Source organism: Hypanus sabinus, chromosome 9 (assembly GCF_030144855.1).
Source record: "Hypanus sabinus isolate sHypSab1 chromosome 9, sHypSab1.hap1, whole genome shotgun sequence".
Classification (NCBI taxonomy): domain Eukaryota; kingdom Metazoa; phylum Chordata; class Chondrichthyes; order Myliobatiformes; family Dasyatidae; genus Hypanus; species Hypanus sabinus.
The window spans coordinates 155,173,259-155,188,192 of NC_082714.1; the positions used below are offsets into that span (position 1 = coordinate 155,173,259).

Consider the following 14,934-nt stretch of genomic DNA (forward strand, 5'->3'; position numbering starts at 1 on the left):
TCTTCTGCATAACATATACAGTACTGTGCAAAAGTGTTAGGCACGTGTATATATAGCTGGAATGCCCCAGACGTTTGTACAGTGCTGTGTCTCAACGTGGAGTGGAGAGCACCTTTGTATGTCTGTCGGGAGCAGACGATGTTGGGAGTGGCGAGGGTAGAGTGCCGCAGGGGTGTCATACAGGTGGCAGTAAAGGAGTGCCAATGGCGGGCGTGGCTCAGATGCAGACACAGCCGGCCTTGAGACACCAGGCAAAGTCATTTGATTCCAATCAACTGGTTAATAATCATTACATGAAAATGTCTCTGGTGCTTCCCTCTCTCTTCCCCTTGTCCCAACCATGATAACCTCTCTCTCTGCCCCTTTCCCACTCTCAGTCCACAATAGAGACCCATATCAGAATCAGGTTTATCATTACTCACATGTCATAAAATTTGTTTGTTTTTGAGATAGCAGTATAGTATAATACTGTAAAATTACTACAGTACTGTGCAAAAGTCTTAGGCACCCTAGCTATGTACAGTCGGCCCTCCATATCCACGGGTTCCGCATCCACGGATTTAAACAACCACGATCGAAAATGTTGGGGGGAAAAATATTCCAGAAAGTTCCAAAAAGCAAAACTTGAATTTGCCATGCACCGAGCACTAGGCTGAATCCGCGCGAATGAAGTGATGTGTAGGCATACCCCGCTGTAGCCTCCCGCCATTTCACAGATCCTCAGTCTCTCTCCAGCGCTCGTTGTCTGAGCATTGTTCGCCTCGCGTCTCGTTTGGTCGCTACTTGTGTTGTGAGTGAAAGGAAGGAGTTTAAGGCTAGTAAGGGATGGCTGGCTAGCTATGTACAGCGCTACAGCTTCAAGAACTTGAAGATCACGGGAGAGTCGGCATCGGCTGATGTCGAGAACGCTTTCTGAGGCGTTCCCAGAAGAGCTGCGATGGTTGCATCTGTACTGAACATGTATAGACTTTTTTTCTTGTCATTATTCCCTAAACAATACAGTATAACAACTATTTACATAGCATTTACATTGTATTAGGTATTATAAGTAATCTAGAGATGATTTAAAGTATATGGGAGGATGTGCGTAGGTTATATGCAAATACTACGCCATTTTATATAAGGGACTTGAGCATCTGTGGATTTTGGTATCTGTTGGGGTCCTGGAACCAATCCCCCGCGGATACTGAGGGACGACTGTACTATATATATGTTCCTAAGACTTTTCCACAGTACTGTATTATCATCAGATATCAGGACGATGTGCTAAATGTGCTTTTTTTTTGTGCTTTTTTAGAACTTAGTTGTGATGGAGGAACTGCAAGACGTCCAGTTGACTGAAATTAAGCCACTTCTGACAGATGGGGTAAGGAGATTATCTATTTGAGTCTTTCATATTACTGCACTGATGAACCGGAGAAGAGGCTGGGTTAATTGTGGAAGCTTGAGGATTATATTCGATTAAGGCCAGAATTTTAAAAAGCAGTGTGTTTTATTAAAGCAGATAACTGTTCTGTTGAATCCTGGAAGAAAGGGATTCTGTTATTATCTAACTGCATCCATATCTGCGTCTGGAGTCTCCACAGCTGCTTTGCAAGCTGTTCAGTGTGTTACACTGAGGCAACAAAGTTAAGTAATTCCAGTCTCGCCAGGAGCACCCATGTGATGCAGGTCCAGCATGATGATTTTTAGTTGGAGAAAGTTTCTCATATATTTAATACTGCAGCTTGTTCTGAGGTGATCAGCATTGCTAAGCTTCTCAATAAGTAATGATCATCGTGCCACACCGGTAAGCATTCCGTTCCCTTAGCTTCGTCCGTTCTTTATGACAATGAGTTGCTGACTCGACGCTCAACCCAGCACAGATGGGAAGTGTGCAAAGAGCCGGCCGGACTCGAACCCAGGACCATTTGCCTCAAAGTCCAGTGCTGATGCCTCTACACTGCTTATCAGTGCTCATAGCACGTAAAGTTAGGTTAAGTCATACTGGTTAAATGTGGTTAGTGCTCTGGTTAAAATAAAAACCGTGCTGGAAATAGGTTCAGAGCAACACAGTAGTGTAGTGGTTAGTGTAAGGCTTTACGGTGTCAGCTCAATTCCTGCCGCTGTCTGTATGTTCACCCTTTAACCATGTGGGCTTCCTCTAGGGCCCAGACCCTCGGTTAATAATGAGGATCCGTGGCATGCAAAAGGCTGGGAACTGCTGATGCTCGGGTTTTCTCCCACGTTCCAAAGCACACCCGGGTTAGTTTTTGTTTAAGTTGTGGGCGTGCTACGTTGGCACTTGAAGCTCGGTGACACTTGCGGCTTGCTGCTAGCAGGCCCTCAGACTGTGTTGGTCATTGATACGAGCGACGTATTTCACTGTTTCGATGTACAGGTGACAAATAAAGCTCATCTGCTATCTTTCAATCAACAACTAAGTCAGCCAGTGTGTTAGATTGGGTTCTGAGCATACATGTGGTAGCAATGTCAAGTTACTCATAATACTGTCATTTTCCAGAGCAGGAGAGACTGAACTCGTGAAAGAAACTACAGCAGTCTGTCTCAAGCTAAGCATGCTGGAAATGTAGGAAGTGCAGGAAATTCACATGCAAATTGTGCATTGCCAATGTCAAACAATAATAACAGTGAATGTTCTTTAAGGTTGTTATAGCCGGGGGTGGTAGTGGGGATAAGCTCCCACTACCTATTAAATGCTCCCAATGGCATGCATCTCAAATAGCCTCTGACAACCAAGTCCAGCTCCTGACCTTCACGTGTGGCTTAGCAGCTAAACCGGGCGGAACCATTTCTGCTGACAGAAGAGGCTTCGGGCAGGTGGGGCTCTTTGGTCGTGGTTGGCAGCTCACTTAGGAGAGGGAAAACTCTGATCTCAGATGTCTCCTGCCTTGCAGCTACTCTCTCTCATGGGGAAGGCTTCAGGGTGAGCCTCCGAGGGAAACTCCTGGAGCTGGACATGCGAAGCTAGTCCTACGTTGAGTTCAACGCTGCTGGTGCCAAACGGTATCAGTCTCTGCAGTTTGTTTGGATTCATGTGTGGAGTGGGTGAGCTTGCACCTGGTCAGCAGCCTGCTCTCCCTACCGTTCCACCTTGGCTTGCACATCACGTAGTCAGCAGGGACACAACATCCGACCAGCGGAGGGTTACACAGCTTGACCGACAGGAAGGTTACTTGATCATACTCATTTTTAAATGAAAACAAATTGTTACGATATACAGGTGGCCCCCATTTTTTTGACAGTTTGCTTTATGACAACTCGCTGTTACGAAAGACTTACATTAGTACCTGTTTTTGCTAACCAAAGAGAATTTTCGCTTTTATGAAAAATGACGCCCCGCTTTATATGTGTGTTTACCCCGAGAAAGACTACAATGACCGTGAAGCCTTGTGCGGGCAGTTGTTTGTGCATGCGTGTACATACGTACCCGTGTATGTGCTGACTTTTTTTTTCTCTCGAAATCGATTTTGGTTCGCTGACTTCCCGAGTTTGATAAGTGAAACTGCACCGTAATGCAACATTTCTACTTTATATAGGGTGTATATTTATCATATCTTTCCTGCTTTTACTATATGTTAGTGTTATTTTAGTTTTCATGTGTGATTTGGTAGGTTATTTTTTGGGTCTGGGAATGCTCAAAAATTTTTCCCATATAAATTGATGGTAATTGCTTCTTCGCTTTACGACATTTCGGCTTACAAATGGTTTCGTAGGAACGCTCTACTTTTGGATAGCGGGGACACCTGCATATGCAGCTGTCAAGGGAACCATGTTAGCTGAGCTCACACAGAGGATAGCACAAACAGAGGACTCCTCAGCAAGTCAGGAGGGTAATGGGCCATGGAAACTTTACAATCTAAGTCTCTGTTCAATGAATGTGGCTGGAAAGTGGACGTAGCAATGTAGGAAAGCGCTGAGTCTATCGATTGTTGGACAGTATGCTGGTTCTCCTTAACCGTCTATGCACTATTATAGCTTTCCCTGGTGAGCCAGGCCACATCGAGTTTATTGTCATCTGGCTCTACATGTATGCAACCAAATGAAAACATGTCCCTCAGGCCACAGTGTGCCCACCAAACATGTATCATACACAGCACTTGGAACAAAATATTGCCGTAAGTAATATTCTGGATACATGTAGGGCACAGCTGCTGTCCTAATGGTGAGATCTTGGTGGTGGAGACCTCAGAGCAGCCCTCACAAATTGATACTGTACTCCTCACTCCCTCAGATGGATTCAAAACATCTTTGGTTCTCACTTGAAGCAAACCACCAATATTATCTGCAAAGTCCTGGCCAATATCTGTTCCTCAGTTGTCAGGATCTTCCTACGTACAGATTGGCTGCACTTTCTTCCACACTGCCAAACACAGAGGTCAGGAAAGAAACTATACAACTGAAAAATGTTATTTTTCTAAGATGGTTATCTTAAAGTAATTTCACATTTCATAATTTGAAAGATGGAATAAGCTTGTGTCCTTGAGTGCTGGAACCTGCTAATCCGGTACTCATCTTGATAGATTCCATTGGAACCCTGAGCCAATGCTACTGTTGGTTATTGGGACAAAATTAAGTGTTTTTGAGAAATAAAATCCAGTTGTTTACAATATTTTTTCCCTCTATTTCATCGATGGGATGGCTGACAGATGCACTGGAGATTTCACTTTCTGGAATGTGTGTCAGCGCAGGTTGGCCATTGAGTTGGAGGTTGAAGTCTGATCAGTGGAATATTTTGGATGTGACTGCTGGGTCACAAGTTTAAATGTCGCTATGTGGGGATTTTGAGGACGTGCATTCCCGGCTGTAAAGCAACCTGGTCACCGGAGCCTCGGAGGATAAATAGCCTAAGTAACGTGGAAGAAAGAGTCATAGGCATTTTTTTTGTTGTTCTACGGCACTGCAAGTCATAGACTAAACCTTTCCTCAAGAAGACCAACTAAAATAAGAGCCAAAAGTTGGGAATAAAGTCTAAACACCTCCAGAAGCAAAATCTCAGTGGTCCAGGGATGTGCTCTGTTCCAGCATTCTGAATCCCAATAATCAAGATTGGTCCACTTGTGCGCTTTGAATTTGGGTTCGAGTACTTTAAAAAAAAAATCTACACTCAGAAGACAGTTTATTAGGTATAACTGCTCATTAATGAAGATATCTATTCAGCCAATCATGTGGCAGCAACTCAATGCTTAAAAATATGGTGAAGAGGTTCAGTTGTTATTCAGACCAGTGTTAATGATGGTGATGTTGAAGAGTTACTGCATTCTCATGGTGAGAGCCTTAATAATGAAGAGCTTTGAGAAATGGCAGAACAACGCATCCTGGGTGAATCTGAGGGCATGAGTGGTGAAGAGGAAACACCAGCCAGAAACCTCACCACAAAATTCCTCAGCATCAGCATCACGACGATCACACAAATCATGTTCATCAATAATTACCCTGACTGGGAGCGAAGCAATAAGGCAAAAAGAGGTGCTCTCGTCATGATTTCCTGCTACTGAGGACTGCTTCCTGAGAGGAAACTTAAGAAAAGGCAGTCAACTCTCGACACCTACTAGAAGAAGAAGCCAAAGTTAGAGGAGGACCCACAGCCCGATTTTCTCTCCCCCCTCCCCCCCCAATAGGATGTAACCACAACCCGCTTCCCTGCGCTGCTGATATTTGTTTATCAGGCACAAGTGTCCATTTATGTAATGTTGTAATGACCCTGCATAGCACTCCACCTCCGAGGCACGCATCCTCAGCGTTAAATGGGGTCTAAGTGTATATTAAATAGTTAAATAAGTACATCGTGCAAAAATAAAAATTTTAAAATGTTGTAAGGTGATGTTCATTTAAGGGTTCAAAGCCCATTCAGAAATCAGATGGCAGAGGAGAAGAAGATGTCCATGAGCCATTGACTGTGGGCCTTCAGGCTTCTGTACCTCCTCTCCGGTAGCAATGAGAAGAGAGCACGTTCGGGGAGACAGGGGTCCTTTATGATGGATGCTGCATTTTTGAGGCATCGCTCCTTGAAGGTGACCTGGTTACTACGGAGGCTAGTACTCACGATGGAGCTGACTAATTTTACAATTCTCTGTAACTTCCTTCCATCCTGTGTGGCAGCCCTCCCACCTCCCACCCCCCATACCAGGACGGTGATGCATCCAATTAGAATGCTCTCTTTAGTTTTGTTTTACAGATGAGATTGGACTACGAGATCAGAGTGGACGCTATCATAAGCTCACTGAATGTACTTCCAATCCGCTGTGCATTTGTTCTCTGAAATTATCGACCTTTATTTCTGTAATGCACTTTCTATTTTGAATTAATTCCCACTCTCTATTGATCTGCCGTGATTCTAGTTGGCTCAGAGCAATGCTCTAGCATGTGAGTCAGAAGCTTAAGTCTAGCAGGACGGGTTATTAAAGTGGTTTCAGGACAATTAATCTATCGAATGTAGGAGTGGAGAGGCTGTGCTCTAATAGTATATGACCACCCTCACCCCCCCCCCCCCAACTGCCACTGTTCTCCTGCCATCACCCACACTTGGGGTAATTTACTGTGGCTATTTGCCCTACAAGCTCACCTTTATCATGGGAGGAAATACACACAGGTTCAGGAACAGTTGTTGACCTTCCTCCATCAGGGAGGAGGTACAGAAGCCTTGGGTCTCACACCACCAGCTTCAGCTACATCCATCAGTCTGCTGAACTGGAATGGTTAACTTCATTTACCATGACTCTGAACCAATTCTACGACCTACGGACTCACTTTCAAGGACTCTTTACGATTCATGTTCTCAGTATTATTTATTTGCGGCTTGTCATCTTCTGCACTTTGGTTATTTGTCAGTGTAACGTTCTCCTTCGCGTGTAACTGATAACGTCGAATTCAACATCGAGATAAACCACAGCCAATGAGAACCAGATCGCAGTAAGATTAACCATTTACTGTTCACTCTTCACATTAACATATGGTGAAAACTGTTGATAAAACAATACAAGATTGATACAGTATTTGTTCCTTCCTTAATATCACATTTCAAGTGTAAATACTTGCAAAGGTGACTATAACTACATTACACTAAGGTGCAGTATACAGGGAGAGTTTACCTGCTCCATTGACTACTTTAAATACACTTCCATGCAAACTATCTGCGACTCTTTAACTAACGAAAGCATAAACATTATCTACCGTCGTTACTTCTAACAGGATCGGCATTAACATCTTAGTTCAATATATCGATTATCTATCAACTTACAGAGTTGCTCTCACTGTGATTTCTCATGCCTGCAAAACAACTTCTGCTCAGGTGAGCCTCGTGGAAAGCCCCCACCCTCGCGCTAATTTCAAACCGGTATTTTCCCACAAGACGCGGCGAAACCGGATGTGATGTCATCGCATGCCGATATATTTTACATGCAATGAATATACTTTAAACACTTCTAATTCTAACTAGAAAATACTATTGAATGAATTACTAAGCGAAAATATTATAAACTAAATAACTGTCGTAAAGACAGCACAGTCAGTGTTTGTTTATGTGGAGTTTTTTTGAAAGAGTTCTATTATATTTCCTTTTCTGCTGTAAGTGGTGCAAGAAAATGAATTTCAGTGTAGTATATCTCTTAGAGATGCATTTTGATAGTAAGTTTCCTTTGAAATGGGGAAAACGTGCAAACTCTACTCAGACAACAGCCGAGGTCAGGGGAACCCAGATCTTTCCAATTGAGGCAGCAGCACTACCTACTGCACTATTGTCACGCTCTTTAACAGAACTGCTGATCACCTTACCTCAAACTATTTTAAACCCAATTCCTTGAACCAAAAAACTAAACACTTCTTGCCCCTCAACCATCAGGGTCCTGAGCCAGCATGGATAAATTATAACTGAACTGATTCCACAATCTATGGACTCACTTTCAAATACTCTACAGCTTATATTCTGAGTTTTTATTTATTTAATTTTTCACAGGATGTCTTATTTTGCACATTGGTTGTCAGGCTGTGTAGTTTTTCATTGATTCTGCAATAAATGGGATGTCAAATGAAGATTGTTTGATAGCTCTGGGCCTGTATTCTCTGGAATTCAGAAGAATGAAGGGTGACCTCATTAAAACCTATCAAATGGTGGAAGGCCTTGATAAAATGGATTTGGTTTCCTATAGTGGGAGAGTCTAAGACCAGAGGATACAGCCTCAGTCTAGAGGGGTGTCCTTTTTGAATGGAGATAAGGAGGAATTTCTTTAGCCAGGGAGTGGTGAATCTGTGGAATTCATTGCCACAGGCAGCTGTGAAGGCCAAGTCTTTATATTTAGCGCAGAGGTTGATAGATTCTTGATTGGTCAGGGCATGAGGGGATACTGGGGCAGGGAGGAAGGCAGGAGATTGGGGCTGAGAGTGAAACTATCGTGGGCTTACGGACTTGTTGGCAAGAAAGGATTTTTTCTTGTCGGCAACGTCCAATATCCATTCCAGGATGACGCTCGGAGACTTGAGTATGTGATTATTTTTTGTGTGTAACTGTTTATTGCAGTCATATATGTGTTATTTGTGTCCTGTGTTCCTTATGACTGTTGACGCTGCATTTTGCACTGTGTTTTTGAACACTGTTTCGTTTGGTTGTATTCATGGGTATTCATGTATGGTTGAATGACAATTAAACTTGAACTTGTGATCTTTGTTATCCCCACTGTTTGAGGATAAGTTCACTTAACTTCATTTGCCCCATCACTGAAATGTTCCCACAATGCACAGACTTTCAAGAACTTTTCATCCCAAGTTTTCAGTATTTATTATTATTAGTTCTGTGTTTGCACAGTTTATCACCTTCTGCACACTGGTTGAATGCACAAGTTGGTGCCATTTTTCATTGATTTTATTATAGTTATTATTCTATTATGGATTTACTAAGTATGAGAGCAAGAAAATGAATCTCAGGGTGGTAAATGGTGACATGTGCGTGCTTTGATAATAAATTTAAACTACTTGGTTTTGATACCACAGTTTGTTTGTCATTATGTTCCGTGTCATATGACGTGGGCAATCATGGTCTTTCCGTGATCACGATTGTTCTTGGCAAATTTTTCTGCAGAAGTGGTTTGCCATTGCCGCCTTCTGGACAGTGCCTTTACAAGACGGGTGACCCCAGTTATTATCAACACTCTTCAGAGGTTGTCTGCCTGGTGTCAGTGGTCACATAACCAGGACTTGTGATCTGCACCAGCTGCTCATACAACCATCCACCACCTGCTCCCACATGACCCTGATCGAGGTGTTACACCTGCCCAAGGGTGACCTGCAGGGTAGTGGAGGGAAGGAGCACCTTACACCCCCTTTGGTAGAGACACATCTCCACCCCACCACTCTGGTGCCACAGTAGGGGTACCAAAAATAACAGGGCATAGATTTGGGGTGAGAAGGAAAGATCTGAGTGACAAGCTCTTTGTATATTTGAAACATATTGCCATGGTGATTGTGTCTGATTCCACCACCTTTAGTGACATTTAGAAAGACACTGGAATAGACCAGACTTGGACAGATTCAGTCCTAATAAAGGTTAACAAGAGTCCTAACGGCATGGATGCTATGGGCCAAAGAGCCTGTTTCGGTTCAAGTTCAAGTTTAATTGTCATTCAACCACACATGAATATTCATGAGTATAGCCAAATGAGACAGCGTTAATTTGGGGCCAAGGTGCCGAACACAGCACAAGCACAAGGCACTTACTCTGTAAGATAACAAGTACATATATGGTATCAGTAAAATAGAGTCACACAGGTAAAGTATAGCCCAAGACCCGGAGTCCATGAATGTTGTAGGACTCTACAGTGAAACACAATATGGCTTGTCTACTGCCGAGTGAACACGGTGGGGGGTGGGGGGTAGAGGCCAGCACTGACTCCACCTTGGGAGCCACACCATACTGCCCCTGGTGGAGTGCACCGACTCTGACCCCTCTCTCCTGGGGGCTATAAACAGGCGACACCTCGGCTTGAGGCCTAGTCCTCGCTGCGATTGAGGCCACGCAGCTCCCTCACCACCAGTGAAGCAGATTTGCAGCATTCCACGTTAACAACATCCAAAAGGGTCTTGTTAAAACTTTGACTTTCTGTCTCCAATAGATACCTCTCCAATCTATCCAAGGTCAGTTCTACGCCCATGATCCACAGGGGCAGTGTTCCCAATGCTACTGTGGATCACTTGCCTACTGACGTTCCAGTCCCTCAGTACCAGGCGCTCGTGTGTATGGAGCTGGGGTTGCTTAAGGTCGAAAGTTGTCCAAAACATCAGCCTCCATATTCCTCGGAAACAAACAGCCTGAATTAACTTTCAGTGGTGTATTTGTTCCTCTTGTTCCTGGAGGATCTCAGATAGATGCTTCCTTAATTGGAAACTAATTGTCACTACCTTAATTAGCTGCCTCCTGCTTGAAACGCTTGTAATTTTCATGAGATTCTCCACATGCAATGGTCATAATATTTAATTCAGCATGGTGCTTGTGCTGGTTCGTGTAATCCATTGAGAAAATTGACTGGCAAGTCGTCACATCCTGATGTTCCATTGACCTTGGGCACTCTCTGAAACATCAGCAGGTTCGCATTTAATTGGATATTAATGGCTCCCTTCTTTCCTTTCTCCACAGAACTCTGCAAGAAACTTCCAGGATTTTGACTGCCAGGTAAGTCATTTCTGTATCTGGTGTCTTGCCATCTTTATCCTTTGTTTCAGATTTGCAAGGATTTGAGTTCCAGCCTGGCAATTGTAGGAACGGAGGGCAGTGTAAGCAAAATTCAGGACATTGTAGCTGACTTATCACTTCTTGTTTTGTGAAACACTTGCCTTTTACAGCATTTACAGGATCATTTTAGGCTTGTTGTCTTGAGACCTGAGCTTTGATAGCAGATCACAGCCAGGGCAACAGGCAAAAACAAAATGGTGGAAATGTTCCAATTTCTGGTACATCACCTGTGGAGAGGTGGTCTTGGGTTATTGAATAAATTGTTAATGTTTTCTTGTTTTGCTTTCTTTATGCTTTTATGTTTGTACAATCAGAATCAGGTTTAATATCATCAGCATATGTCGTGAAATTTGTTATGATAGATAGATAATTTATTGATCCCAAAGGAAACTGCAGTGACACAGTAGGATTGCAAGTGCACAGATAACCAAATATTAGAAGTAAGAAAGAATAAAAAATAAGTTACCTCAAACAGTCTAACAGGAGGGGGTCATCCCTTCCCCGGCTATAGGCTGACTCATCACAGAGCCTAATGGCTGACGGTAAGAATGAGCTCATAAAGTGCTCTTTGGAGCAGTGCAGTTGTCTGAATGGCAGCAGTGCAAAGCAATACATTCAGAAATCTGATGGCAGAGGGGAAGAAGCTGTTCCTGAATCACTGAGTGTGTGCCTTCATGCTTCTGTATCTCCTTCCTGATGGTAGCAGTGAGAAGAGGGCATGTCCTGGGTGATGGGGGTCCTTAATGGTGGATGCTGCCCCTTGAAGATGTCCTGGATGCTGGCGAGGCTAGTACCCATGATGGAGCTGACTGCGTTTACAATTTCCTGCAGCTTATTTCGATCGCGTGCAGTGGCCCCCTTCCCATCCCCGTACCAGACGGTGATGTAGCCAGTTAGAATGCTCTCCACGGTGTATCTGTTTGTCTGCAAATGCTGAGTGGATTTTTCAGTAGTTTGTAGTAAATCTGGTTTTGGACTTCACTAAGTTATTTGTCTGTAAGCCTGGATCATGGCAGCATAAATCAAACCTGCCTTTGTTGTCTCACAGACTGTTCTTATCATAGAATTCCCTTATCTGCCCAGCTCGAGCCAGTTTTCAGTATAAAGCCTGACCAGGTTTTTGTGAGAGTGAGTTGGTTATGGCTGACAGTTAGATAGCCGCAGTGTGTTACTTGCTCACACTGCTGTACAATTACTCCTTTTTGTTTTGTGGACATCAAATAAAATGGCTGTAAGCTCAAGACTTGAACCTCAGTTCTGGACCATATCGTGTCCAGATCCAACAGTGGCTACTGCTCTGGCTGCAGCGATGTCTGACTTCGCGCCTGTGGTCCCATGACGGTCACTCAGCTCTGGGATGAACTGACGCTGTGGCCTGCTCTCTGCAGCAGTGATGCCAGGCTTCATGTCTCTTGTAAAACTTCAGTTCTGAAGCTAGTTGTTACTCTTGTTTGCACAAATTTTTTTCTCTCTCTGCAGACTGGGTGTTTGACTCTTTTTTCTAATGGGTTCTTTTGGGTTTCTTTGTTTTGTGGAGTCAAATCTCAAGGTTGAATAATGTATACATTAATGTATAATGTAATAAATGTACTTTGAAGTCCATGGAAACAAAGGTCAGTGCAGTGAAGCAGCCAGAAGAACTGCTGTCTCTCAGTGCCAGAGGCCTCTGTCTGTGTGGAGTTCACACATACTCCCTGTGACTGTGAGTTGTCTCCAGCCTCTCCAGTGTCCTTCCACAGCCCAAAGACCTGAGGGTCGGTAGGTTAATTTGCCACTAAGTGATCTCTCTGTAGTGTGGGGGGCGGGGGTTCCCAATCTGTTTTATGCCGTGGACCAATACCATTAAGCAAGGGGTCCGTGGACCCCCAGGTTGGGAACCCCTGTGTGTAGGTGAGGTACATAATCTGGGACAAGTTGATGGGAATGTGGAGAGTATTTAGGAGGGGTAGTGTAAATGAGTCATTGACACTTTTGCCCGAAGAGCCTGTTCCTATGCTATCTTTCTATGTCCATGTCCAATTCTCGCAAACCCACGTCACGGGAGTCATTTTCCCTCTTGCTGCCTGACCTACAGACCACTTCCAGTAATTTTTCAATGGTGGTAACGAGGCATGTGTGGGGGAGGGGCTTGGCTTGTGAATTCGTGGTGCTGGCAAAATTGAGGTGAAGAAGGGCGAAGAAGTGATTTTTTGGGGCGAAATGAAGGGCAAGGAAGACCATTTTTGGATCTCTTATTTAGGAACTTATTTCTGGCACATTTTATATATTTAAAAAAAGCAGTGTATTGAGATTTCTTGTCCTCTTGACACTCAACAATGTCTTCTAAATCTTCTGCAAGATAGGAATTGGCCACACTTCTACCTAGAGCAGGTTGTCTTGAAGATCTCTAGGAAAAGCTGCTACTGCCGATCCCCTGATCAGTCCAAGAGTTCCATGCATAGAGCGGGGCCATCTAGTCTGCTGTGAAAGAGCTCGTCCCATTCCTGAGTCCTGGTGAATCTCAGCCCAGATAGTCGACTGTTTATTCCTCCCCTTACTTGTTGAGATCCTCCAGCATTTTGTGTGTGTTACTCTGGATTTCCAGCATCTGCGGAATCCCTAGAGTTTCCCATCCCTCATTTTTTTTTTTCTTTTTAACCCTTTGTCCTTGAAAACATCACTTTAAGGTGTATATCCAACTCTTTTTTTTCTTGATGATTGACAGGGGGAAAAGAACCAGTTCTGTTTAAACTGCCATAGATGAGTCTTGGATGGAGCAAAAGAAGATTGTTCTGAAACAAAAAAAAACACAGTGAGCTCTCACCCAAGTGCGTTTCTTCCCAGTGTGTGTACGACTTGCTGCCTCAATAAAGCTGTCACCGTAAAGGGCAGCACAGTAGTGTGGTGGTTAGCACAACACTTTACAGAACAGGAAACCCGGATTCAATTCCTACCACTGCCTTTCAGGAGTCTGCATGTTTTCCCTGTGACTGGGTGGGTTTCCCCCGGGCGCCCCGGTTTCCTCCCACCGTCGAAAGCCCTGTCAGTTGGTAGGTTAGTTGGTCGTTGTAAATTGTTGTAAATTGTAAAGCCATTAGGCTTGGCTTTAGTCGGGGGTTGCTGGGCAGCATGGCTGGAAGGGCCTATTCTGTGCTGTATCTCAATATATAAATCAATCTAAATAATTCTTCTGAGAGATATCCCACCAGGCTCAAGGAGACAATGGAATAGTTCTGTAGTATGATGAGACATGACCTTGACCTCGTATTTACCTCTTGCAGCTTATTGCCTGCCTGTATTTCACTTTCTCTGTGGCTTTTACACTTTATTCAGCTTTGTTATTGTTTTTACCTTGCGCTACCTTGGGGCTCCATGTGATGCTTTGATCTACGTGGACAGCATGTAAGACAAACTGTGACGATACTAAAGCAGAGTTGTTCACTGTTCCATCGTTTATCGAGATCTCGAACAGTGACCCAAACATGTCATTCTTTTCGATAACTAGAGGCTGAAGGGCGAAAATGTATGAGTCTCTGACTTAGGATTAACGTTTGACTTTTCGTCACATGAGAGAGCTTTGCATGTCACCGTCCTGGCCACGTTCTCTTCTCGCAGCTGCCATTGGGTAGAGGGACAGGAGCCTCGGATCCCACACCACTGGGTTCAGGAACAGTTATTACCCCTCAACCATCAGGCTCCTGAAATAGTGGGGGATAACTTCACTCACCTCAACGCTGAACTGTTTCCACAGACTACGAACTCACTTCCAAGGATTCTTTGGTATTATTTATTTATTTTATGTGTGCAGTTGGCCTTTTTTTTTGGCACATTTGTTGATTGCCGGTCTTTGTGTGTAGTTTTTCATTGATTCTATTGTGTTTCTCTTTCCACTGTGAACGCCTGCGAGAAAATGAATCTTGAGGGATTATACAATGGCATACAGAATGTGTACTTTGTACATTCTGTACACTCACTGTTTCCTAATCTCTCCTGAAAGGCTTGGCTGCTAACCAGCAGAAGTGATTTCTGTCTGTCAGCTCTGCGCTCAGTGTGAGTAATACTTGCGTCCCTCACCCTGGTGTTATCTAATAAAGATGCTTCAACTTGCAGCTGATGCCTTATTCAGTGTATAGATGACATTGTCCACAGCCGCTGACCCTGAGCCTCACCTCCACGCGCCTCTCTCCACTTCCTCTTTGTTGTCAGGTGTTCACCTCCTCCATTCAGCCCTGGGT

At 43.9% G+C, this 14,934-nt stretch overlaps 1 protein-coding gene across 5 annotated transcripts in view; it reads left to right on the top strand.

Moving 5' to 3' along the window:
• Nucleotides 1-14,934, top strand: part of LOC132399930 (protein NDRG3-like) — a 122,013-nt gene that overhangs the window by 36,471 nt on the left and 70,608 nt on the right. For 4 of the 5 annotated variants that reach the window (XM_059980881.1, XM_059980879.1, XM_059980883.1 and 1 more), the window contains exons 2-3: nucleotides 1,298-1,366; nucleotides 10,625-10,660. In XM_059980881.1, coding sequence (XP_059836864.1) covers nucleotides 1,310-1,366; nucleotides 10,625-10,660 — 93 coding nt within the window. In that variant the 5' untranslated portion in view covers nucleotides 1,298-1,309. Of the gene's footprint in view, nucleotides 1-1,297; nucleotides 1,367-6,139; nucleotides 6,215-10,624; nucleotides 10,661-14,934 lie in introns of those variants that run through there. The other variant, XM_059980880.1, reaches the window with a different exon arrangement.